Here is a 27,260-nt window from a genome sequence, read left to right as displayed (position 1 = left end):
ATGGAGGGAACTTTGCCTAAGCCTTTGCTTCTGCCCCCTGCCTACCCCTTCTACCAACTTGGGTGACCCTCCTACATTTTCCTGTAAGCTGCAAGGAACCATGGTCAGTCTGGGAAAAGAGAGTCATGGGAACTGACCACAGGGCCCCAGGGCCCTTCCCCCCTTATGGTCTCATGTGCTCTCTACTCATAATGTCAAAAGGCTAGGCTGAGCATGCATCCTTAGGACCTAAGGTCTGTGGCCACTAGAGGACTAGCTGTACAAGCCTCTGCAGATAGTTCTCTGCAAAATGGGTCCAATCCAGGTGGGCAAATAAGTCTGTGTCCACCCCGAGGTGAAGGCAGACTGCAGCCTGAACTGAAGGAGGGTCCTGCACTGCCACAGGCTGGCTTCAGAGAGACTCGTAGCTCAGCCTGAATCTGCTACCATCATCGGTGCCTTCCTCCCGTTATTGCAGGCATCCCTAGATGATTCAAAGGCTGAGCTCCTGTCATGAGAGACCCCCTTCCCTGTAGTGGATGGGCCCTGGTTCCCCAAGTGGAGCCCTAGGCTGACAACTCTTACCAAGAGCCAAGTGCCTCAGGGTTCATTTCCACCCCTTCCCCTGCCCCTGCCCCTCTGGCAGCCACATTGACTTGTCCACTGCTGTTCCCTGGAATGCAGGGGGACAAAAAGACTTCAACTGATGGAATGGGGCAAAATGACAAAAGGCCAGGGCCCAGGCAGGATGTGACTTAGGAATAGCTTGATCTGTTCCGGCATCCTCTGGAGCAAGAGGGTGATCAGGTTTGAATAAAACACCTCATGGGGCTTCCACCAACCGTGGGGGTGAAAGAGAGGACCGGGCTACCACCTGCTCTGACCGTGGAGATGTGTTTAGCAAGGTGTCACTGACACTTGAGGAAGATTCTAGAATTGCAGTCTCCAGCAGCCATTGGAGGTTTTCAGGTACAACCCATCTGGCTGCCCCAGGACAGAAATCAGCCCCACGCATTCGTCAGCAAAATAGGCAAAGTGGGCCGTGCCAGTTTCCAGCAAGGACAGCGTGTTTCAGGCATAGGCGACAAGCCTTGGGGTGATGCAGAGTAACTTGTGGGTGTGCAGGAGACCTCGAGGAAAGCCTCACGATATGGGTGTGCAAGCCAGCAGGCAGGAGGCTGATGCACACGGAGCCTTCAAAGAACGTTCTAGACTCCAGCATTCCAACACGTTCCAACAAACACAGGAGGTGGTAACTGAGGGGAGATGAGGTGTGTGGAGAAACCACTGAGTAAGTAAAGGAGCAGTTAAGGAACTGAGGTGTCTGGGTAAGGGAGCCTCTGGGGCTTGCCCCACTGGCCTGGAGGCCCATTGGCATTCAGGTAGGAGTTAGCTGGGTAGGCCCTGCAGTGGCCTCCACCGCGGTCTGACAATCAATCCGGCACAGGCAGGGTCCTGAGGAGCAAGTGGCTCAGTGGGGTATGTAACCCTCTGTGTTGCTGTCCAGCAGGGTAGAAAAGCGGAAGGTGGCGGACCCCGTGGGAGTCCTGAAAGAGAAGTACCTGCGGCCGTCCCCACTGCTGTTCCACCCCCAGGTAAGAACCACCCTGGGCCTCTGAGATTGGAGTGCTTAGAGACGCTGTACGAACAGGCCTCTGGGCCTTGGGTTTCTGGTTCCCAAGAGGCAGGGGGTGCTTTCTGAGACCCCACAGGTCATTGTGGACCTGGAGCACATAGGGGCTTCTGGTCCGAAGGAACCCCACATATGTGAGGGCCCTGGGCCCTAGGAAGGAATGTATGACTGACTGGTGCAGGCGCCAAGAGGAGCAGAGCCTTGGACACAAGGAAACAGATGCTGGGGCCAGTATTCCTGCAGTAGGCAATACCTTAGCATATTTCAGTGAAAGGGCCAGAGAGAGGGGGCTCTTTTTGGGAAGAGGCAGGAAGAAACCCTCCTAGGAACACTAATGTCCCTGCCTGTGCCCCCAGGCCACATGCCTCCTGGGGAAGCCACAGCCCAAGGCAAAGTCCTCCAAGTGTCCTGGACCCCTGTCCTCACTGCATGAGGTCTGTCCCCCACTGCACCCCTCCTAGGAGCTCCAGGTCACAGCCCTTAAGCCTCCCTCACTGACAGCGAATCTTCAGGCCAAAAATCCTGCATGGGGTATTGTTCTTCCCTGAGCTTCCCGCCTTGGGTAAGCCCTAGTCTGTGAAACCTGCACCCTGGCTGAGTTCACAGCTAAACTTAGAGCCTCCCATTGTTCCACTGGGCCTCAGAGTTTGGTTAATAGCTTCCCCCAATTTTCCCAGGCCCCGCTGGAAAAAGTCGACAAGGCAGCCAGGCACATCCGGTGTTTGTGTTTGTGCTAGGAGCTCACGGGAACGTCTGATGGGGCAGAGCAGACCAGGCAGGCAGGACCCGCCCGGCCTGAGGAAGAGAGGCCCGTGGGGGGCCAGCTGCCCATTGTCCCTACTGCCCACAGCTCCCATGAGCCTACATCCTCTGCCTGCCCTGTGTCCCAGGGCCAGGATGAAGAGGCAGAAAGGGGGTGACTTATGGTCACCAATTAAATGGTCTGAGGCTAGCTAGGTTGTCTTGTCACTTGGGACAGAAAGAGCCTGGTAACCATGCAAAAAGAAGGTTTCTACAAACCTATGGGAAGGTAAACAGTTCCCTCTGTGCCAAGGACTTCAGTGTCACCCTGAGGTCCCACCTTTCAGGTGTTGGAAAAGACTCTAGAGAGGCCAGGTAGCAGCCTAGACAGTAAGGCAGTTTCCATCTGCCCACCAGTGAGCATGAGCGCAGAAAGTGTGTGCGGTGTGTTCTGATGAGGGTCGTGCCCTCTATGAACAGGGCAAAGCCTGCATCTCTGCAGCCTGGGCAAAGCCGCCCAGTGGCCAAGGGGAAGCCCCACCATGGTGGCTGGGTATAGCATCCATCCATTTTCCTGTGGATTTCTGTGACAACCATACCGCTGTTTCCCCAGATACCAAATGTCTCCGCCACTGTATTCTGAGGCTTCCAAGTAACCGCAGTACAAAGACTCCCCCTTCCCTGTTGTCAGTGCCCAGCAAACAGCCCACAAGTCTGGTTCGGGCATCCCAACAAGGTGCCGAAGGGCTGAGTGGCTGGAGCCATGCGGAGGATTGCAGTCACATGACATGCTGCAGTCACATGACATGCTGCCTTCGGTCCACCGTGAGCAGCTGGGTCCCCGATTCTGACATCAGTGAACAAGGGCCTTGTGGGGATGGGGTTGGGGGTAGCACTAAGCAATAAACACTCCCCAGAGGCAGCTGTCCATGAACGAGGAACGTGGGTCTGGAAGTGATTGATACCTTGTCTCCTCATTCATCCATGGCCCACTGGTGTGGGCAGTGGGGCCTTCATCTAGGTCCAGTTTCTCCCAACGTTCACAGCACTCTGAGAGGCTGGACCTTTTCCCTCTATGCCTTCAACAGTCCCTGCCCCACCCCACCTTCCTTTGCTTTCCTCATCTGCCCCCCATCTCTGCCAGATAAAAACCTGCCTTCTAGGATAGACATTTAGCAGAGGTACGGAGAGAGCCTCCCATGGTGCGCCCTTGGCACAGGCAGGAGAAGTAGAGCTTCAAGGTCAGTGTCCCTGTCACCGAAACCTGCAGTCTCGATGGAGCCTGCAGAGCCTAGAGTCTTAAACAAGTTCTGCCTACTAGACTGAAAAGACCCACTCCAGATGACCCTGGGTTATAGTCCCAGTTCTAAGAAGGACAAGGGGAGAGTAAAGTGTGGCTCTGGTTCCAACGGCTATCTGAGGAATGGCTAGCCGAGGGCTGTCGAGAGGACTAGACATGAGGACCCTGGGTGTGCACTCTCTTTAGACAGGTGGCAGTTATGCTGAGTCATCAATTTCTCCCTCTCCACGACTGTAATGCTGAATCATCAATCTCTCCCTCTCCGTGCCCACAGATGTCAGCCATAGAAACCATGACGGAGAAGCTGGAGAGCTTTGCAGCCATGAAGGCCGACTCAGGCAGCTCCCTGCAGCCCCTGCCTCACCACCCCTTCAACTTCCGCTCCCCACCCCCAACACTCTCAGATCCCATCCTCAGAAAGGGCAAGGAGAGATACACGTGCAGGTGAAGCACTGAGGGACCCTTAGGGGCTCGTGGGAAGGGGCCGCACACACACCTGTGGCTGGGAACCTGCTTCTGGAAAAGCCCAGAATTTGCCATTACGGTGAAGCAGGGCGAGCGTTCTGGGGTGCCATCTGCCTGAGGTCGTGTTTGCACTGGAGTGACCTGGGTAGGCTTCTAGAACCATCCTCTGTGCTGTGTTATCTGGGCCCAGCATGGGGCTTAGCTGAGTTCAGAGGCCAGAGAATGTCTGCTCAGCATCAGCCACAAAACTAGGAGGGATGGTGCACCCAGTGCTGCAGCCATTGTTCATGGTGTCGGGAGGACATGCTCCCATCCCAGGCTGCCTTTGCTGATCCCAGCCACTATGGCCCCCAGACTGAGGGCAAGATGCTGATCCCTCTACTCTGTGCTTTGTGAGCTTGTCTGGGCTCAGGGCAAAGAGAAAATGGTAAGGATTTTCATACTGGCGAGACCCCAGGAGCTTGTCTGAACTCAGGACAAAGAGAAAATGGCAGGGATACTGGCAAGACCCCGTTATGAGGCCTTTGAGCTGAACTCTGGAGGGACAAATTTGGGCCACCCTTAAGCCTCTCCTACTTCTCTTCCCTCGGCCTCAGGTACTGTGGCAAGATCTTCCCCAGATCTGCAAATCTCACAAGACATCTGAGGACACACACGGGGGAACAGCCATACAGGTAGGAGCCACGCTGCATTGTTATCAGAGTTTCTGTGCACCCTTAGTTCCCTCCTTTCTGGCAAATACCTACATTTAGATAGACACACCCACAGCTCGGGGGCCACCAGAAGGACAGTGGACAGTAGCCAGAGATCTGGCTGTGACATTCTCTGCCATCTCTCATGTCCGGAGAAGGCAGGAACTACCCAGGAAATTTATGGAAGGTTTCTTCTGTGCTCCCAAAAGAGGATTCGAGAGAGCCTGTCTCCTGTAGCTAACATATCAACCAGGGTAGGCGATCAAAATCAGAGAGGGGTGTGACTTGAAGCTGGGGTCTCCACGGGTCTCTGGGAGGACCTTAGCTAGCCAGCCCCCATCTAATCTTGTCTGTGTCACGATGACCATCAGCCACCCCCTCCCCAAGTATGAGCTCTTAACAAACATGGGGTATCCTTGATTCTCTGCAGCAGCCCCGAGTGGGAGACTATGCATTTGTTGTTAAAGGGTCACCTACACGGTCTCTTGGGATATGTCATTGAAAGACATGGAGCAGCCTCCCAGGGGATCTTACTATCCCTGCGTCAAAAAAAACAAAAAAAAACAAAAAAAACAAAAAAAAAAAAAACCCTAGGAGCTACACCTTAAACATGTCCTGAGATTCTTCAAGGGTTGGAACCGATAGCCACTCCTACCCACTCTTCTGGCCCCAGGGCCCCTGTCCTCTTTGTCCTTGAGCCTTTGTTTTTGCACCAGAAAAGATCTGAGGAGGACGCCTTTTCTTGCTCCTAGCTCCCCATCAGGGAGTAGGCCTTTTAAAACAGAACTTGGGCAATTGTCACCCTGAGACAAACAGGGAAATGGCCACTTCTCTGCCAGGACCAGTTTAGCAACACATTCTGGGGTGTGTCTGGCTGGCTGGGGCTTTGGGAAAGAAAAAGACTGGCTTGCTTTTAGGCCAGTGACATTAGACTCCTATACTGTGCCCACGCATAGCTTATGCCACCGGGATGTAACCACGTGGTGACAGGACTCATCCGTGTGCCCCTCCCTGTGGCAGGGATCCCATGTGGGTGTGTACATGGTGTGATCCCCAAGCCCCACTCGGGTACACAGAGCATCCCCGGTGACCACCGGCTCACATCTGTGCCAGTAAACGACCGTTCTTTCTAGTTCTGTGTCCCAGGCTCCCCAGCCCTCCCTGACATGCAGCCCCCCTTGTCTGCTCTCTGAAAATAGTGACTTACAACTTAACAAAGGCAAGCAACAGAAAGATTTATTTGGTCTGGTCCTCGCCCAGAAACAAGCCCTGTGTTTTTTCTGTAATGAGAGCCGACTCCTGGACAGCGTGTAGCACTAAGAGCCCCCAGAGGGTAGGGGCCGTGTTTATAGAAGAATTTAATTATCATTGATTTCTTTCGCTCCCTCCAATCTGAGAGTTTCGACTTTGGTAACAATAATTGCTTTGCAAGTTTGTGTTGCAAATCCTGGCTTTATCTGGCTGGAGGCAGGCCTTCGCCAAGGGGTTTAAAGCGTGCAGCGTGCCTCTTGATACTGTCAGGGACTTTGCTTGGTCTTTCTTTGATAACTGGAAGGAGTTTAAGTGGGAACTGGAGAACGTATAGCCCAACCTAGCAATCCACTGCACAGGGCCCAGTAAGAATGCTTGGCTCCTACCTAGGTATGATGCCCACTTTAGTGTCCGTACACGTGTGCATGGTCACTGTGTGTACATGTGTGTGTACACATGTGGGTATATGTACCCTGCAGAGGCTGGGACTCTCCAAAAGGCAAATGAGGAGGGGTTACCTTGCGTTATCAGGAAGCCACTATAAGTTTCTCAGTTTCCCGCACGTCCCTGTGTCCTGACACGGGGTGGCCTCTGCTTTTCCTACACGTTCTAGACAGGGAACAGTCCTTAGCACTTCTCTTGGCTTTGACGTCTTTGCCTGGAGTTGGAGAAAACATACCTAAAACCACTCTTACGTCCTAAAAACTCCAGCATGTGAGTTTTACAGAACTCAGATTGCAGAGGTAGGAAGACCTGACCAGCTGCGACTGGGGAAGACCATTTTGCAAACATGAGACCTGCGGTCACATCCCCAGGACCCACATACAAGCTGAGCAAGGCTGTACGTCCCTGTATTCCAGTGCCAGGTGGGCCAGGACAGGAGGAGCCCTGGAACTTTCTGACTCGTCAGTCTAGCCAAATCATTGTGCTCTAGGCCCAATGAGAGGCCCTCAAAAACAAAGAACAGAAAAGCAGTAATGAACCACACTCGGTGTCAACCTCTGGACTCCACACAAATGTGCACACCTATGCCTATATAGTAGCATGCACACACCAGCACATACACAAGTATGCACACATGCACACACACACACAGAAGCACACACATGCACACGCACAGGCACACACACACACATACACAGGTATGCACACACACACGCACACACACATGCACACACAGGCACACACACAGGCACACACACACAGGCACACATGCACATGTGCATGCACACCTACACACACATAAATTTTTAATTAAAATTTTTAAATGGAAAAATTAAGAATTGAGAATAAAGGGGGTCTACTGGGGGTACAACTTTGATGTAGAGGCTCTCCTAGCTGCCGGGCACAGCCTGCATCATACTCAGATGCCAGCCTTCCGGGACCAACCTGGAGCTCCTGATCAGACCCGTGATTTCCGCTTTGTGAATGTGCACCTTCAGTCTCCTCCCCAGCACCCGTTCTGCGTCCTGTATTAAGAAAGCCAATGTGGTGTCCAGTGGAGGCTACAGGTGGCTCCTGCAAGACTCCTCGCTTGTTTTTATTCTTAGAACATTTTTCTTTTTTAATTTATTTTTTATTGGATATTTTTATTTACATTTCAAATGTTATTCCCTTTCCCAGTTTCCCGTCCATAAGCCCCCTATACTATCCCCTCCCCCTTTCTTCTATAAGGGTGTTCCCCCTCTCCAACCACCCCCCTTCATGCCTCCCCACCCTGACATTCCCCTACACTGGGGGGTGCAGCCTTGGCAGGACCAAGGGCTTCTCCTTCCTTTGGTGCCCAACAAGGCCATCCTCTGCTACATATGCAGCTGGAGCCATGGGTCTGTCCATGTGTAGTCTTTGGATAGTGATTTAGTCCCTGAGAGCTCTGGTTGGTTTGTGTTGTTGTTCTAAAAGATTTTATGTATCTCCTATGAATATACTGTAGCTGTCTTCAGACACACCAGAAGAGGGCAGCAGATCCCATTACAGATGGCTGTGAACCACCATGTGGTTGCTGGGAATTGAACTCAGGACCTCTGGAGGAGCAGTCAGTGCTCTTAACCGCTGAGCAGTCTCCCCAGCCCTTCTTAGAACATTGTTTAGCTCTCTTCTTTCCTTGCTTTTTAAATGACGTGGCAGTGGTGGTTGACGGTAGCCCTCCTGTGTCTCATCCCAGGGGCTGAGAGGCCTGGTTTCATCCTCTCCTGCCCTGTGCATCCCTGGCTTCTCTGGAACTGCCATAGGCATGGTCGCAGCAAGGTCCTGCTGGGCTGCCCGTGCCCTCTCCTCTCTGTGAGCACAATGGTGTGTTGCTTTATGCGGTGCAACTGTAAATTTCCCTAGCTGCCAGTCAGCTTATTCACAGTGCAGAACCCTGCTGCTGGGCAAACTCTGCTCCCTCACAGCCCTGGGGCTCTCTGCTCCCCTAAATTTCAAGTGGATGTCTCTGCCTGGGCCATTTATTTAGATTAGAACAAGGAGAGGCTAAACTCAGCACCCAGCAAGCAGAGCTCTGCACAAGCCTCTGCCTCTCCAACCTCCCTCCCCGTCCCAACATTCCCATGCTTAGGAGTCTGTGCCAGAGCTGCTGCCTAGAGAGCGGGACGGGGCGGGGGGGGGGGGGGGGGGCTGTCCGAGGGTCTCTGCATTTCCTAAGGAACCAAAAAAGAAAGAACTAACTATATGAACATGGACAGGCAGACCAGACCAGGGCTGCCCGAGTGACCTGTGGCATCTGCAGGGGACTCCTGCTGTTGAGTGAACTCCTAGTCTTATGGGCAGCTTAGCCTCAAATCAAATTTTCTTTTCCTGAGCAATCATCCCACCCCCCAAAAAAAGCAGGAAGAGCTGGGCCTGGCCCTGTCAAGGTGTCACTATGTTTTAGAGTGTGTGGGGAAAGCAGGTGAGAGGTGAAATTCCTTCCGAAAACGTCCCATCCACAGGGGGCTCCGGAGCGAGCAGGACTGAAGCCTGTTACTGTTCAGGCTATGAGAACCAACAGTCAGGCACCCAGGCATATTCTGCAGACGATCATGTGAGTCAGGCTGCTTTGCTTCCCAGGCTGTGGGAAGAAAGGCTGTGTCCAAGGACACCCAATGTGCCCTCGAGGCTACTCAGGACTCCCTGAGATACAGTAGAGCGGCCCAGACCTGTGATTAAAAAATCTGGTGATGGGGTTGGGGATTTAGCTCAGTGGTAGAGCACTTGCCTAGGAAGCGCAAGGCCCTGGGTTCGGTCCCCAGCTCCGGGAAAAAAAAAAAAAAAAAAAAAAATCTGGTGAGGCGGTTAATATAAAAGGAGCTGGGAGAGCCTGGCCTCAGACAAGGCTGGAGGCTGCGGGAACTGACTGAAGAAGGGAACCGTAAAGGGCGACACAAGAGCTCAGGGTTGGAAGGTCACACATGTGGTAGCCGCACCTGAAGGAACAGCCTGGGCAGGAGGAAGGACCTCTCTCAGAGCAGCATCCCTTTCTCTATCTAGGGTCTTAAACTTCCTCGGTTTTATGGGGCTTCCAGGGACCAGAGGACTCGCAGGCTCTGAGAGTCCAAGGGCAAAGTCAACTGCAGCCCTGAGGGTTCTGAACTCAACAGGGACAGAAACACAGTCAGATACTCCGGGGAGGGGCCCACACAGACCTCTAGTGTCTGTCTAGAGCTTGGCTCCTCCTGTACTGGATAGCACAATGCTGTAAAAGCTGCTTTGACACAGCCCCTCCTGGCTGCGCCCCTGGTGTCCTCAGGCACGTCCGCAACCACGTGACAAAGGCTCGTGACCAGGGTGCTACTCTACAGCCTGCCACCAGCCCCACATTGCAGTAGGGTAGGGCCCATAGGAATGCAAGGCTGCTGTATTTAGAACGATCGCACATCCATGTGGGTGAAAAAAAAGCCCCCCATCTTTGCCCTCACTGAGGCCAACATCACAGGCTCTGGCTCCAGAGAGGAAGGCAGCCTGTCTCACGGCACTGGCGCTGGAAATCTTATGTATTATGTTGTCACCCAGTAGGACTCATTTCCCAATTATGAAAGTATACAGTCACACAAACAGGGTTTTCGAGTGCTGTGTGCCTCCGAGATCCAGATAAGCACCCAAAGGCATTCTGATGGCCGTTTTTACATATATGTGCTCAAATACCTGAGCACACACATACACTTGTACACATATACTGCATGTATGCACACATATGCAGGGGGGGGGGGAGAAAAAAACACCACGGAGTCAGAATCCTTGCTGCAGGGTCTGCCTGTTTGTATTGGCCCTCAGGGAAGCCCTGTCAGCCACCCTGCAGCTCAGATTCCCACAATGCACTGCAGCTCAGACTCCCACAATGCACCGTGTGCTGCTTTTTCCGGGCATCCCACGTGTGCTGCGGAGCCTGGAAGGTCCTTTCTTAAATCACTCTCTGTTCTTTGCTTCGGTCTTGGTTTCTTTATCGTGGGCTCTGTTATAAACTGAGGGAGAGCAGGCCTCTGTTCTCTGATGTTAGGGCCACCGAGGTCACACCTGGAGGACAGTCACACAGCAGACATCTCTCACTGCCCACAGCTTCTAACGGTGGCGCCATGCTCTCTGGTAAAATGGTTTCCCAAGTGCTTGTTTGGTCAACCTAGTGGGAGCGTGGTATGCAATACTCTGAGCACACAGGAGCCGGTAGTAGCTTGAAGGATTCAATATAGCTACTAGCGGGCCTCAGCATCAAGACCACAGACCCAAAATCCCTCACCTGACCTTCAGGGTTACTAAGAGCATTAGGCCCCCAAGTGAAATGGGACTGGCCCAGGGTCTTCAGTCAGAAGAAGGCTGCTTTCCCATCTCAGGGTAACCAGCCAGAACAGCTTTCTGCACCTTTCGGTGGCTCAAGGCTGCCCTCTTGAGGCTGAATAAGGAATGTCATCTCGTACCGTATCTCAGCATCTTCCGCCCTCCACTAGAATGCTCAGGGATAGTTTAGGGGCAGAAATCCTAGGGCACGTCTGAACTCTCCAGCTGGGTAGTCAGGTGGCCTCAGGGGCTGCACAGTGGACACAGATGCAGTGGCGACAGAGGCCAGGCTATCTCTCACCGCACTTGATCTCCTCTCCTCTGAGGCAAGGCGCACCTGTTTTCCAGGTGCAAGTACTGTGACCGGTCATTCAGCATCTCCTCCAACCTCCAGCGGCACGTGAGGAACATCCACAACAAAGAGAAGCCGTTCAAGTGCCATTTGTGCAACCGCTGCTTCGGGCAGCAGACCAACCTAGACCGGCACCTGAAGAAGCACGAACACGAAGGTGCACCAGGTTGGTGGGGTGTGGGACTAGGCAGACGAGGGGCGTGATGGGGACATGGCGGGTGAGGAGCGTGGCGGGGAGGGACGAGGAGGGGCGTGGCGGAGGAGGGGCAAGGGAAGAGACCTGGCTAGGAAGGGCAATATGCCCTTCAGATAACTCTCTAAGAAACAGTTCCTGAGATCACCCCTAGTTCACATTGGAACTGAGTGAGGGCTAGATGCCCCGCAAGGATGCCCCTGACACTCAGCCCATCCACAGTGAGCCAGCACTCCGGGGTGCTCACGAACCACCTAGGCACCAGTGCCTCCTCCCCCACCTCCGAGTCGGACAACCATGCACTTTTAGATGAGAAGGAAGATTCCTACTTCTCCGAGATCCGAAACTTCATCGCCAACAGCGAGATGAACCAGGCGTCCACTCGAATGGACAAACGGTAAGGAAAATAAGCCAGCCCCGGCAGATCTAGACTCAGCTGCTCCAATGGTCTTGCCCAAGATGCATGTCCCCCTCCCCCCCGGGTGGCATTAGGTCCCATATGGAGGAGGTCCCAGGCTCTATTGCTAGAAATAAGTAGAGTCCTCCCCGCTAACCTCTCCATGTGCACACCTGCAACAGTTTTTCCACTAAGAGAGAGGGAGAGGGAGACAGACAGACAGAGACAGAGAGGGAGAGAGAGACATAGAGACGGTGGGAGGAGAATTCAACCAGGCTACAGAGGTGTTCTCTGACACCTCACATCCAAGCGTCAGTGTGTCCTTTACGTGGGGACTCTCCCTTCTGCAAGGACACTCCCATATCCCAGGAAATGAAACCGATCAGAGAAGTTGCTGAGATAGAGAAGTTCTCTAAACCCTACGAAACCCAAAGAAGGGTCTCCAGTTTTGTAGAGAAGAACCAGAGGCTCATAGAAGTGGCATGACTTGCTGCCTCAAAACTGGCCCAGGTCCTAGAGCCAGGACCCAGCCATTATTGCATGAGCCACTGTGGGCCACATGTCTGTGCCACCAGGGCAGCTTGCTCCCGTCTACTTTGAGGAAGTGAAGGAGGGTTCTCTAGAGATGTGTTCCCTCAGGCACCTGTTAGCTGCACCTCTGGTGTCTCTGGCGCTTTGGGGAAACTGTGAAGACCAGACCAGTCCACACCATCAGTGATGACATCTTGAACTCTATTGCTGCTCACAAGTCTGTGGTCTCTCGGGGCGGGGGGGTGTATGATTGCACATCAGGGCCCAGGCTACAGCCCACCAAGTGCCCAGGCATACACATCCTGGCTTTAGGCACAGTGCTCTGAAAGGAACCAGACCCTGTCCCTCAAGATGCCATGTCTTGAGAGCCACCTACTTGTCCAGCAGCTTGATGCCCTCCCCTTCAGAGGAAGCTGTGTGTGAGAAGGTACCTTCCCAGCAGGCCTTCCCTGATCCCTCAGAGAGCTAGAGGACAGATCCCCATTGCTGAAGGCAAGCTCAAAGTGTAGCTTCCACAGACCCCAATACTCTGAGTCACAGTGGCAGGCCAGAGGACCCTCCATGTGCCCAGCAGAACAGGAGACACTTGTGGAAGGAAGAGGAGAAGCTGTGCCCCATCCTCGCAACCCTAACCACATCATGGGTGCTCTGACAGAGCTCCCCGTATCTCCTCCCTTGCATTCAACACTGATGATAATGCGGGCGGACCAAGAGAGGGCCAACCCCTCTCAAACCCAGCCTGTTTTGCTAGCGTCGATGTCTCCCAGGTCCCACCAGCTTTGTCCTGAGAGCCGAGGAACTAAAGAGAGGTTCCCCATGTCACCACTGTTGTAAGAGTGAGTGTATATGAGGTTGCCCCTACTTGGCAGTCTGGTGCAGAGGGTAGCAGACTCAGCTGGGGCTGGCACCTACATTCTCTAGGTCTTTCTCTGTTGAGTCCTCCCTTTAGTGATCAGTGAGAACCCAGTGGCTGCCAGGCCATCCCAAAGGATTGTTCATGCGCTGAACTGTGTCCCCAAGGGCCACATGTAAAATCTAACCCCATCCCTCAGATGGTGACCTGGGACAAGGGTCTCCCTTGAGGTGATAGATTTATAGCAAAGCCCTACTGGACGGTGGAGATGCTTCTACATGCAACACACACACAGACACACAGACAGACGCACACACACACACATACACACACACACATACACACACATACACACACACACATACACACACACACACACACACACACACACACACACACACACACACACGGAGATATAGTGGAACCCACATGTTGACCAAGGACTGTGGGAGACACCAGATCTTATCTCTGATTCTGGGACTGCAAACCACCATCAGTCAGCATGCTAGCATAGCTCCCATCCAAGGCAGCTTTCCCATCTCCAAGAGAGAAGCTGCCCTCCTACTTGCTGACACCAACCAGCCTGTCAGGGTCTCTGCTGGACAGCACATACCACAGAGTAAGCATGCAAGAAAAGAGCCTTGTCTCTGCTTACAAACAGCAGGGCTCCTCCAGCCCCTCCCAAGACCAGCCGGCAGGTATAGCTTTACCATACCAGCTACCTTGGTGAGTGTGACACCCAGGGCCAGGCTGGGCTCCCTGCCCATGCCTTCTCTTCCTGTCCTTGCAACTGTGGGGACTGAATTCTCTCCCACTGCCACCGCACGGTGGCAGGATCCAGGCCCCACCTATCCCAGAGCCTTCTGTTCCAGGAAATGAACTCAGCATAGTCTTGGCTGGCCCCCAACACGGGTGACTAGAAGCCTGGGGCTTAGGGAGCCTCAAAACCTGTCAAGATTCCACCTGTCCTGGAGGCATGGTGGGAGATAGTGTCACGGGTGGAGTCAGCCTGCAGCTGCAACAGAATCTCCCCAGCTCAGTCCCGCCTACACAACCACAGCCTTAACACCACTGTGCAAGTCAGTCCACGAAGATGCCACCTTCGGTGAAAATGACCAGACCCCTCTCTTCCTCAAGACCACAAGCACTGCCTAGTCAGGCCCCTAAAGCTGAGTAGAAATGAAGGCCAGGAAGAGTTGGGGGCTCTAGACATGGGATCTAAGAATTGGTCGTCTTTGGCTGCGTCCATTGCTGGAGTGGACCTGTCAAGATAGCCACAGTTCCTGGCACACAGGTTATGGTCATTGACTGGAACCAAATCGGTGGTGTTCCTTGAAGGGAATAGATTTGGCTTGCTTACTCCTGTTAGTAAGGAGTCAGTGCACAGAAGTCTTTCCCAGGGCCTAGATGGGTAGGACTCCAGCTGATCTTGCAGAGGACTGGGATTTGCTTCCCCAGACCCACACCAGGCAGCTCACAATCACCTGTAACTACAGCTCCAGCTGATCCAACACCCTCTTTGGGCATCCGTGGGCATCCACACATCCACATACAAACATACAAAAGGATAAACAATTTTTTTTAAATAATCTCACCCAGAGGCTTGAGAACATAGCTCAGTTAGCGTCATGTCCGTTTGTTGTGCAACCATGAAGGGCCTCAATATAGATGCATGTGACTACACTCAGACACTCTGTGTGTGTGTGTGTGTGTGTGTGTGTGAGAGAGAGAGAGAGGGGGGGGGTGGGAGAGGGGAAGGAGGAAAAGGAGAGGGGAAGAGAGAAAGACAGACAGAATGACAGACAGACAGAATGACAGACACACAGACAAAGGACCAAGGACTAAGAGACTCAAAGACAGTAAGAGAGTGTCAAAGATCTGCTGAGGCTGCAGAGACCCTAGGGGCTGTTGAGTTAGAGCCTGGGCTTCAAGCCCCGACCCACATTCTCTGGCCCATCCTGGCAGTGCATCCTGTTAGCAGCAGCAGCCTAAGCCCAGCCCTCACTCCCCAGGCTCTGCAACCTTAGATCCTTGCAGTTGGCTGGGAGATGCAAGCATAGATGGGTAACGCAGAGTCCTGAGCAGGATGGGCTCTGGACACTTTCTCACACCAGTGTCCTAAGGGCACCTCGCCTTCCCAGACTACTCCTCAGGGACCCTCCCCTGAACCCCGTCTCTCCCTCAGGATGCCTCTGTCTCTTCTGGATTTCCCGGCTTTTCTCCATAACTCTTACTCCTCGAGGACTGAGCAGATGGTTGCCTTTGGACCTGTAACCACCTCTTTTAGTCACCACAGACACCAGTTCTTTTTGAAGGGCCAGGAAGGCAAACAGGGAAAGCCACCTTTGGTAAGAAGGAAGGCCCTGAACACGGCCAATTTCTTCGCCTGTCATTATAGGCCTGAGGTCCAAGACCTGGACGGCAACCCACCGTGTCCAGGCTCCGCCAGTGCAAAGCAGGAGGACGTAGAGGAGGAGGAGGAGGAGGAGCTGGAGGAAGAGGATGATGACAGTTTAGCCGGGAAATCACAGGAGGACACAGTGTCCCCCACACCTGAGCCCCAAGGAGTCTATGAAGATGAAGAGGATGAGGAACCACCCAACCTGACCATGGACTTTGACCATACCCGAAGGTGGGCGTAGCCGGGTGCCAGGGGGTGGTGCTCGAAGGTGGGTGTGGCCGGGTGCCAGGGGGTGGTGCCCAAAGGTGGGCGTGGCCGGGTGCGAGGGGATGGGCTGGGTGAGAGGACCTGAATACAAGGTGACAATTCGGGATCCGTGTCCCCCAACCTGGTCTCATCTCTGCCCAGCAGGTGCTACTACCACAATGCTTTGGCGCTAGGCCTAGGGTGATGCTAGCCAGAGTTCACGGCCCTGTGTCTCTGCTCCCTGTAGAGTGTCTAGAAGCTTGGAGTGGGGAAAAGGAGAGGAAGGGTGTACTCTGCTGACCCTGACTTGGGAGTCTGGCTCTGCTGCGCGGCTGTCTACATCCACCTAGGGCAGCAGGGCCCAGCACCCATGATTTTAGAAGTTGGGCAGGCCTGAGCTACTTCTCTATGTCCTAACTGTTTACCAGTTACTTTCAGCCTCAGAAAAATTAAAAGCCTCCTTCTGAACCCTTTATCCCTAAGACCGGATTGCCTGCTGCCCGTGATAATGTGTGCACGCACTCCTCCTTCCCGATCTCTGCCTGTCCACTCTCCTACATCTGTGTGGCTTCCTCTCTGGGTGTCCGTGTTGTCCATGTGTCTGTCTCCTTGTTGCATGTGGCTCATGGAGACCCGTGGCATGCATGCAGTCACGGGGACCGGCCATGAATCGCCAGAGAGATGCCACCAGTGGCCAAAGAGCTGACCCCAGGCCCCTTTCCCTGGTCCTTGGCGCAGGTGTGTTGAGGAGCGAGGAGGCGGCCTGTTAGCTTTGGAGCCGACGCCGACCTTTGGGAAGGGGCTGGACCTCCGCAGAGCAGCTGAGGAAGCATTTGAAGTTAAAGATGTGCTTAATTCCACCTTAGATTCTGAGGTCTTAAAACAAACCCTGTACAGGCAGGCTAAGAACCAGGTAGGTACCCAGCAGAGCCCTGACCCCTCCTCCCATTCCCACGTAGGCAGCAGGCAGCCCCCGGTGCCACCCCCCCCACCACAGGATACCCGAATGCCCTGGCTCTAGCTATCCCGTGGTTGACAGGCATTCAAATCCACAGCCCCCATGCCTGCTTCATTGTCCAAAGAGACAGGCCAATAGCTTCGAGCCCCCGGCAGCCTGGTAGAGCAGGTGGGGCTTTGAAGACAGATAAACAGGAGCTAGCTCTTACATCCAGAGCGGGGGCCGCTCTCCCAGTCTTCCCATCCCCAGTGGGAACATCTGGATCAGGTTCCATTCCACCAGATGCTAGGTCTCCTCATCTCTGGTCCGAGCCAGGATGGGTGACCACCCTGCTGTTTCGGGGACAGTCTCTGTCAGGTGGCCCCAGCTTCTAAGATGTAACTAACACAGGTCCTCGAGGGTGCAGGCTTGCCCCAGGCACTTTGCATGTTCGCATCTTGGGGACAGTGGCTGCAGGACTCTAGACCCCATTGTTGGGACATCTAAAGGGGCCTGGCTCTCGTTCCAGCCTTCTCGGCACCACCCCGAGATTTTTTTTCACCCCAACTCGTCTGCGTGTCTGTCTTCGTCTCTAACTAATTCTGTCCAGTGTTTGCTCCAAGGTGTAGGGGATCCAAATTGGGCATCCCCAGTGCCCACCTGTAATTCATGTGCCATGCTCCACACAGCCCTCAGCCCTGGCACCTCCTGCCCCGGGCTTGAAGCAGAAGGATGCCCCCATGGTTGTCTGAGGCCAGCAAACACAGCAAATCACCCTATGATCACAACAGCTCAGAGACACTACCCACTCTGCTCCAAAGAGTAGCTGGCCACACTCATCCAGAGGCCCCCCAGGCCTCCTGCCCACTAGACAAAGACAGTCTCCCATAGCAGACATAGAAGCCAAGGGTGGAGGGGGGACGGAGACACAGTTGCAGGGGAGCACCCCAAGAGGTCAAGAGATCTCCATGGGCACAGAGGGACTACTGTGAGTTCTGGTGTCACTCTGGGCAGGAGAGGTCCCCTCTGCTCGCATGTCCTCCTATGTCCTTCTCCCAAGCCATAGGAATCTAGGCCTCTCTAGCACCTTTGTTTCTGTTTCACTAGACAGGACGGTGGGGCAGGGTTGGATGGGGATTGGGGGCTGGACAGGCTGGGGACAACTGGTGAGCCAAGGCTCAGGCCTACCTATCTGGGATGCCCCTCATCTGTCCTGTGTGTGCTGTCCTTCCTCCTGCCCCCAGGCATACGCAATGATGCTGTCCCTCTCTGAAGACACTCCTCTTCACGCCCCCTCCCAGAGCTCACTGGATGCTTGGTTGAACATCACGGGACCCTCGTCGGAGTCCGGAGCCTTTAACCCCATCAACCACCTCTGAGGACCTGGAGGCCCCAGGGCCAGAGTCCAAAGCCAGGGTACCAGCTGTGGGAGACAGAGAAGGGGCCAGGGAGCAGCCCCCCACCCCCGACACCTTCTGCCTCAACTCTGCTTCCAACCCCAGCCGCCATGGCTCAAGCCCAGCTTCTCCAATGAAACTCAGAACCCGAAGGTCCCTCGAGTAGCCGCTGACTTTCAACACCTCTCAGACCTGGCCTCAAGGACATGATCTGCAGTGGGCACGGCGCACGGCCACCCAGGAGCTGCTTGCAGGAGCTGTGGATCAGAAAACTCATGGGCGAGGGTGGGGGGTCTCCATCCGGGCAGGAGCCAGTTGGCCACCTCCGGGCCGCCGCCTGGTATGAATGAAAAGATGGGAAAGAAGTGGGCAAGTGCTATGGAGAGAGACCTCGTGAATGATTTTTATAACAAGAATCACATGATTAACCCTTTTGGTAATCTTAATTGACTATAGAGTCTATTTAAAAGCATGTGGGTTTTAAAAAAAAAGACAGTATTTTTTAAAAAAAATCAGAAAAATGACTTGCAAAATGTTTTTTTAAAAGTAATTTTGCATTGCTTTGGAATGTTGGCTTATTGGCAAACCCACACCTGCAGGGGCATCCAGCGCGGCTCAGGTGTGCCCTTTATAATGTAGATAATGGAGAATTTCTTTCTTATCTCTGACCTGTTTGTACAAGCCAAGGTGATTCTGGTGCGCCCGACACGGGATAGGGGCATGGAAGCCACTCGGCTGAACAGGACGCTGACTACACAAGAATCCTTGGACATGGTGCCTGGCTGAAGGTTTGCAGAGGCCGGAACAGAGAGGTTGCCTTGCCCTGTATGGTCTGCAGAGGAATCCACGGGTTCCACCCAAGACACCCCAATTGTATGGGGAAGTCGGGAGCTAGTGGCTCAGGTCTTCCATGCCGGACACCTAAGGGTCTTCCCCTTTCAGCAGCCCTAGCCTGGTCTTGACTGCTGCTCTTCTGAAGGCCATATCCAGGCCTCCAGCCTTCAACCCTCCCCAACCCTGGCAGGATGCCCTCCCCATGGCCACCAAGTGTGGGAAGCCTGCTCCTCCACTCCAGGACACCAAGTACTACCTGTGCCTAAGACTCCAGATCAGCCGCGTAGCCGCCATTTCTGCTCTCTGTGTGGGTTCCTGGCGAGGTGAGGTCAGGAACAGGAGGAAGATCCAGGGGACCCTGCCACAGCAAAGGACAGAGACAGTACAGACACCAGGACCGGATGCCTCACTCCCTTGGGACAGTCGGGACGTGTCTACTTCTCTGCTCGGATGGGCTTTAAATTATCCCATAGGGGCCAACTTCAAATAATTTCTTTCCCTGATGGAATTTCCCTTAATCTGTATATAGCTTGTAATTTTTTTCTAATTCATTTCTTTCCTTATTTTATTTCTTCCTTAACAGTATTTTTTGGCATTGGACAACTTTTCCTGAAGAAATGATGTTAATATAAGTATGTGGTGAAGGACCAAAACCGTGTGATAAGGTCGTGTGCTGTGTGATCGGTGCCCAGGGAGTGGGGCGGTTGTTAATGTGCCAAATACCCCTGTGTCCCTCCCTCCAGGAGTCCCGCGGTCACCGCCGCCCACTTACCAGACAATCATATGATTTTTGTTAAATTTGAGTCTCAGTTACATTTTAAGACAAGTGTTCTATTTATTTTGTTGTTCGGAAGGAGAAAAACAAAACAAAAAAAAAACAAAACAAAACAAAAAAAAAAAAAACAAAAGGCAAGGAGTATCCCACCAAGATAAGAGGGACCGGAAACAACCCGGGTTGTCATTTAAAAAACTATGAGAGATTGTATCCGCGTCAGCAAACATGGTGTACGCGTGTCGGTGCCGTGGGCCTGCGATCCCCTCTGGGAGAAACTCAAACCTCCAAGCGCAGATGTTTTACACTTGCTGTGGCTGTTCTCGCACCAAGACAGTCCTCTTTGCTGATGCTGAGTGGTCCAGGCTATGCTGAGATCCGTGACAGAGATATCCCTGAAGACACCCCCTGCAGGTTGCAGTGAATCGCAGGGACATAACACAGAATAGTCCTCAGAAGCACATGCCTGAGGCGGCGGGGACACTCTGCAGAGGGACTTACCATGGTCCTGTGGTGAGGATTTGCAGGCCTAACTGCTCACGCTCCTCAACGGGACTCACGACATCCTCTCCATGGCGGGCTGGACCTCAGCTTAAAACTTCCAGTTTCCTCTAGATGGGAGCTAGGTGGGATCCCTGTATGAGTTCAACCTCAGATATTACATACCCCACTTTTGTAAACCCCAAATTACAAGCTTTCTTCTCAGAAAGAGCGAGGTGTGTGCTTTTTTATTTTTCCGCGATGTGACTTTCTCCAGGACAGGGAGTCTGTCTGAATGGGGGACCCCTGTGGACCTTTTTGGGCTCCCTTCTCATCCTCTGTCACTCCCAACCTCTGTCGACCTCTGACCCAAGAGTCCCAGCTGTGCTGAGTCAAATGCTTGGTCCCCCCTCCAACCCCCATGCACCCCCAACCTCAGTTTCTCCTGGACAGACATCCCCTTGGGCCCAGCACTTGGAGTTTGACGGACTCTGTCCTTGCTCACCACCCCCGACAAAGACAGCACTTGATTTTCTGCACTGAGTTCCCGACATTCTGCATCTGCTCTACATTGCCCTCAACCAGTGAGTTCTGCCCGCCCGGCCTCTCTGCAGTCTTACCGTGCCCAACTGGCTCAAGCAAGCATCAGGTACAGGAGAGCCTCTCAGGGTCAGGGAGCTGGACCAGGTGTGAGTTCAAAGGTCTCGGCCACCGGAGAACCAAACCCTAACAGGGCTGTCTTGTCTGTTGCCACACAGTGTAGAAGGGCAGGACAGATGTGCAGCCATGATTGCTTGCAGTGATGTTTTCCGTTGTTTGCACTTGCCTCCCCAAATAGAAGTTCATAAGGAGGCCTCCTAGCTTGCATTCCCTCCAGCCCCAGGCAAGGCCACACTTTGGCCCCGTCATTGCTGCCATACCTAGGATGGTCAGGTAGGAAATACGGGGCTTCCCTGTCCTGCAGGAAGGCAGATCCTGCATGACTAAGACCTCTGTGCAAACCCAGGGTGTAAGTCTCAGTAACCGGCGAGCACAACATGGGCCCAGCCTGCCCAGCCTGTGGGGTCCTACTTCCCAAGGCCAGGAGAACAGGTGATCTACCCAAACCCAGACTGACCTAACCCCTCTGCCTCCCAGAGTCCAGACTCAGAGCTCGTGGCTTCCTCTGCTTCATCCGCTTCCCCAGAGAGTGTTTGTGAAGGAAGCACTTGCTCAAATACATATCACGTGTTTTAGACGAGAAGCTCAAAGCACTGGATCACGGTCCCCTGTCCCTGCCCAAGTGACTGAGATCTACTGAGCTGTTCACTGTGCCATTCGAGGTAGGGAAGAGAAGGCCTCCCATGCTGTTGCCGGGATGGGAGGGTGGGGAGGCCTGGAACAGACAGCGCTCGCTCCTGCCGGTGGACACTGGGACACTCCTGTCCGTGGAGATCAGCCGGGTATCAAAAGCCATGAAGACTGTCCCTAGCCCTGAGCGATACTGTGACAAGACATTCTTGAACTCTTACCCAGACAAGTTCACTTCCCCCCCCCCACCATTCCAGCCATTGTCTGTCACCAATTCACACCGCCACTTCTAGGAGGGAAAAGGTTGAGCCGAAGGGAGGCAGCTTGAATCTCTAGGTGTGCGATCAATCGATTCCCTTGCAACTGGGAGAAGCTGGGGGTTTCCTCAGTGTCTCCCGCAACGTAGCTACTCTATTCAGTGTTGGGGAAGCGGGGCCCTGGTGTCAGGATACATAACTTAAAAACCTGTGCGTGTGGGGTTGTGTGTAGTGTGTGTGTGTGTGTGTGTGTGTGTGTGTGTGGGTGTGCATGTGTGCTGTGTATGTGTACTTTGAACCTATAGTATATAAATATAAATAAATAAATATATATATCCCTGACACCCGCGAGAATCTCCGACCTGTATGCGTGTTGCCATTGTTACATTCAGATCCCATTCAGTTTGTTTCTGTTTCTGTTTTCGTTGTCGTTTTTTTTTTCTTCCCCCCCTTCTAGAACTATATAGTGTTGAGAAAGGAATCAAATGTAAATGTCTGCTCTCCATATGATGTTAAAAAAAAAAATTAAAAAAACCATGGAGGAGGGGGCCGGCGTTTGCCCCGCCCCCTTCCTTTGTAAATTGCTGTTGTGTTGATAAGCTGTGCATGGCTCGTGTTTAGCGGTCATTACTGTGTCTGTTTGTGGAATTCTTATGATGAGGAGAAAATCCCGTAGATGCACTTACTGACTATGTGATTAGGTCTAAGTCAGGGCCAGGAGTCCCAAAAACGCCCACAAAAATTAAAAAAAAAAAAAAATTAAAAAAAAAAATGGACCGCAGTTCCTGGTGACTACGGAAATCGCCGTGGGAGAATCGTGAATCGAGGAGACACGACTTGAGAATAGTCAAAAGTGATTTTTTTTTTTTTTGGCAGATCTCATTCTGAGGCTTACGGCAAAGAGAGATGTACTTGTGTAGAGATTTCTGTAAGGCGAAAGCCAGGAGGGCCTGGCTTTGAGGTCAATGCTGTAGAATAGGTCTGACTGGATACCAAATGTAATCTTTCCGATGCTACAATGAATTTATACACGAGATTGATATGCAATAAATCTGTGTGTTTTTCTAAGTTCTCGGTGCCTGCAAGCTTCATTAAGGGGAGCCCTGGCCTCTGGAGGAGGATAGGAGGGGTGTGACACCTCCCCGCTCAGAAAGCTTAGACTCCGTGGGTCCGGGCACTACGCAGAGCCATCCTTCCAACCGGGGCACACGCCCTGCCAGTGCTCACTCGGTTCGTATCGCACCCAGCTAGGCCTGGAGCTGCCCCAGCAGACGAATCGGTTGAGCAAAGACCCTAGGGAGGCAGGCGAGCAGCCTCAGCCTTCCCCAGGGGCCTCTTTGGCCTCACCCAGAACGCATCTCTTTTGGAGGATCAGGGATAACCCTCTGTAGTCTGCCTCCTCCACTTTCTGAACCTCAACATGATTCTGCTCTGGTGGAGAAGCCTTAGGATGAAGGAACCTGAAAAGGTTAAATGCCAAAGGTCTGAGCGCAGCTGTCCCAAGTCAAGTCGCACAGGGCAGGCTCTGCTCTGCTCTAGGTCCTGCTCCTGCTGCTCCTCCCGCTCCTGCTCCTGCTCCTGCTCCTGCTCCTGCTCCTGCTCCTGCTCCTGCTCCTGCTCCTGCTCCTGCTCCTGCTGCTCCTCCAGATCCTGCTCCTGCTCCTCCTGCTCCTCCACCTCCTGCTCCTCCTGCTCCTGCCCCTTCTCTGCACCTCGTCAGGCAGGGCCAGCTCACATCTCTGGTGAACAGTCACACCTGCCACCATCCACCTTTGGTCAGGGTCTCTGGTTTCCCCCCTGTCTCTTGGCCCTCCTTTCCACTTTCTCCTTGCCCCAGGTGAGTTACCCATTCTCTTTTTCTTTTCTTCCAAAGCAGGCCTGGCTGGTTTGGGGCAGTAGTGCCAAGCAGTAAATGCTTTTGATGCAGAACCAAGGTTGCAGGCCTGCCTTCCAGCAGCCACCCAGGGTGACCTCTTAAGAGAACTTGTTTAGGGCTGCTGAGAAAGCTCAGAGGCAAAGGTGCTTGCCACGAAGCCTAACAGCCTGAGTTTGATCCCTGGGAATCCTCAGGATAGCAGGAGAGAATTGACTACCTCAAGTTTTCCTCTAACCTCCACACGTATGCCACGGCATGCACACACTCATACACATGCACACATAATGTTGCTTACTAAAAAGACCTTGTTTCGAGTGTCCCGGGCTAATGAAACTGACCTTGAACACACATGACGCCTAGAGCTGCCCTTTGACCTCCCACCACCCTTTGCCTTCTGTGTCCTTTTCCCTACCTTGTATGTTCAGTTGCCTCAGCATTCGCTCCAGCCACTGGCCTTGCCTTTGGCTTTTCCTCTTCTGTCAGACTTCAGTGATGGGGCACATGGGCCTCACACCTCCCACCCCAACTCACAAAGTCACCACCCTTCCCCAGGTGTTACACCAATACACTGTTGGACACAAGACAGGTATCTAGACTCTAATCAACAGCATAGAAGTACTTGCACGTGATTGGGCCCCAGACACAGAGGAACTCTGGACTCACAGCATCCTCTGCTCTTCCTTGCAGCTCTTGGTGCCTACGGCAGCCTGGATACATCCAGCACCAGTGAATGATTGGGTGGAGGAGTGAATGGTGGATGCAGGGATGGAATGGACAGGGCAGTGGAGGAGTGGACAGGTGGGTGGGTAGGTGGATGGATGGATGGATAGATGGATGAGTGGTGGGTGGGTAGATGGGTGGATGGGTAGGTGGATAGATGGATGGATGCATGCATGGATGGATGGATGCATGGATGGATGGATGGATGCATGCATGCATGCATGGATGGATGGATGGATGGATGGATGCATGGATGGGTGGATGGATGGATGGATGGGTGGATGGATGGGTGGATGGATGGGTGGATGGATGGGTGGATGGATGGATGGATGGATGGGTGGATGGGTGGATGGATGGGTGGATGGATGGGTGGATGGATGGATGGATGGATGGATGGATGGATGGATGGGTGGATGGATGGGTGGTTGGGTGGATGGATGGATGGATGGATGGATGGATGGATGGATGGATGGATGGATGGGTGGATGGATGGGTGGGTGGATGGATGGGTGGTTGGGTGGATGGATGGATGGATGGATGGATGGATGGATGGATGGATGGGTGGATGGATGGGTGGATGGATGGATGGGTGGATGGATGGGTGGATGGATGGGTGGATGGATGGGTGGATGGATGGGTGGATGGTGGGTGGGTGGATGGATGGGTGGATGGATGGGTGGATGGATGGGTGGATGGATGGGTGGATGGATGGGTGGATGGTGGGTGGGTGGAGTAGTAAATGATTTGCCCTTTGAACCGTCCCTAAACAGTGATTCTGGGACTTCCAGGATTTCCAAAATCTCTCCCTGGGACCAGGACAGGCTCTGATAAACATCAGAGCAAGGCTCTGAGGTTCCCTAATCAGCAGTTCCTCGGGGCTGCCAGAAAAGAAATGGAAGTTGATCTTGGCGTAAGATCCTCTACCCAAATCTGGGATGCCGATCCCTTACATTTTCTTAACACCATCAAGTGGAGGGCAGTGTGCATGGGTGGCACTAACTGCCTCAGGTTGTTTCCTCCCCACCATGATTGACGAACTGCCAGTGAGATCTTAAGCTTGGATGGTCAGCTTTGGAGCCTGCCCAGGATGGCTTGAAACTCTCTCGGGAAGTACATTTCCGTTCACTGTGAATCTCAGAGCTAACTGAAGGCCACACTCCCAAAAGTGCTTCTCCCAAATGGCATGGCAGTGACCCACAGATCCCCCATAATGGTGCTTCCCAGAGCTCACCACACTGGGGCTCCAGCGGAGTGAAAACTGCCCCATTTTGTCCAACCTGGCAGCCTCGTTCCTCATTAGCCCTGGAGAGAGGAAAACTCAATGGAATCTGAGAGGGGCCGATAATGGCTGTATTGTTGGGAGAACCCCAGAGGGAACGGGAACAGGAGCTGACAGAAGATTGCTGACAAGTGGACTTTGTCTTCTCACAGCCCAGTCCCCACATAAAAGACTGAGGAAAAAGGCCCCATTTTGGAAAGGGGGAATGGGGTATTAAGAGGAGGGAAAAAAATGTGTCAAAGAAGAATCTGTTTTCTGGGAAGAGAGGGGCTTTTCATTCCCCTTCGGCTCCCCTCTGGGCCAAGGAACTGCTGGCCATTTGCAGGGAAGCTATTTTAGGGAGCCCTAAACCATATTTCTCATGCAGCAAAAGTTTTCCACTATACAAACTGTGTCATGCTTTGGGGTACAGTAGCCACGGCCGGGGCTGTGTCTTTCTGCAGTGGAGAAAGCGAAGGCCTGCTGTGTAGACTGTCCAAGAGGTTCTGAAACATTAGGGGTCCCCAGTCATGAGCCTAGACTGCAGCCCTGCTGGGGAAAAACCTCATGTCTCCCCTCCAGGCTGGACGAGGCCATTCCACAACTCCACCTATTCCAAAAGGCAAAGGGTAGAGGAGAAAGTGTGTGTTGGCGGAGGAGGCTAGAACCAGATCCCACAAATCCAAGATAGAACCAATGGCCCTGCAGAGGGGCTGGAGCCCCCATGACCTGGTGAAAGGAGTAGACCCTAGGTGGGTTTTGTAGTTCTTGTGTTCTTAGCCCACACCCCAGAAAAACAGGCGGTTATAGAAAGGCAGAGGTGGCAGCGTGGATCAGGGACCAGGCTTTACAATGTGAATTCTTCAGTCAAAGCTACCCAATGCAGTGTGCTGTGTGTGCATGACCCCAGGCTCTGCAGGGCAGTGTGCTGTGTGTGCATGACCCCAGGCTCTGCAGGGCAGTGTGCTGTGTGTGCATGACCCCAGGCTCTGCAGGGCAGTGTGCTGTGTGTGCATGACCACAAAGCTCTGTAGCACTATGAATTGAACTTGGGTCCTCTGCAAGAACAAGTGCTCTTAAGCACAACCATCTCTCCAGCCCCAAGAATTAATATTTTTAGAGCTGTTTTAGTCTTACAACAAAGTTGCCAAGAAATAAGAGAGATTTAGCTCATACCCAGGCCCCTGAACCATTCCCAGAATGGACACAAGACCTATCAGTGACTAGTTTGTCACAAACACTGCCACGATGTCACCTGTACTTACTGTAGGGTTCTGCTGCTTATGTAAGACCTGTGGACAACTGTTTCAGGGCCATCCTTTCTGGGAACCCTATAGCAATTCCTCTCCATAATTTCTGATGACACCGGTCTTTTCACTTTCTCTATGATTCCATTGTTTCAGACTGTCGCGGTGTGATGTTCACGCAGCGTGCAGCCAAGCAGCCCGGCCTCTTGCACTTAGCAGCATGCACTTAAGATCCCCTGGTATTTCCCATAGTTGGACTATGCATATCTTTTGAGCACTGAATGATATTCCACACTGTGAGAGACCACAGTTTATTCATCCTCCTGACTGTTGAAGGACACCTCGGCTGCCTCCCATTAGGGCAATATAAATAATGATAACATAAACGCCTGAGAACTGGGGTTTACGT

At 53.1% G+C, this 27,260-nt stretch overlaps 1 protein-coding gene across 15 annotated transcripts in view; it reads left to right on the top strand.

Annotated features, from left to right (window-relative positions):
• Prdm16 (PR/SET domain 16) overlaps window positions 1-22,818 on the top strand; it is a 324,217-nt gene extending 301,399 nt beyond the window's left edge. For 2 of the 15 annotated variants that reach the window (XM_087659960.1, XM_087659959.1), the window contains exons 10-17: window positions 1,487-1,574; window positions 3,928-4,097; window positions 4,715-4,792; window positions 11,159-11,328; window positions 11,578-11,752; window positions 15,535-15,768; window positions 16,522-16,696; window positions 17,965-20,432. In XM_087659960.1, the coding sequence (XP_087516086.1) occupies window positions 1,487-1,574; window positions 3,928-4,097; window positions 4,715-4,792; window positions 11,159-11,328; window positions 11,578-11,752; window positions 15,535-15,768; window positions 16,522-16,696; window positions 17,965-18,099 (1,225 nt within the window). In that variant the 3' untranslated portion in view covers window positions 18,100-20,432. 15 annotated transcript variants of the gene reach the window in all.
• The last annotated feature ends 4,442 nt before the right edge of the window (window positions 22,819-27,260 follow it).

This window comes from Rattus norvegicus, chromosome 5 (genome assembly GCF_021556685.1).
Source record: "Rattus norvegicus strain SHRSP/BbbUtx chromosome 5, alternate assembly SHRSP_T2T, whole genome shotgun sequence".
Taxonomy (NCBI): Eukaryota; Metazoa; Chordata; class Mammalia; order Rodentia; family Muridae; genus Rattus; species Rattus norvegicus.
The sequence above is the reverse complement of the archived record's forward strand: the minus strand, read 5'-3'. Positions and strand labels throughout refer to the sequence as shown.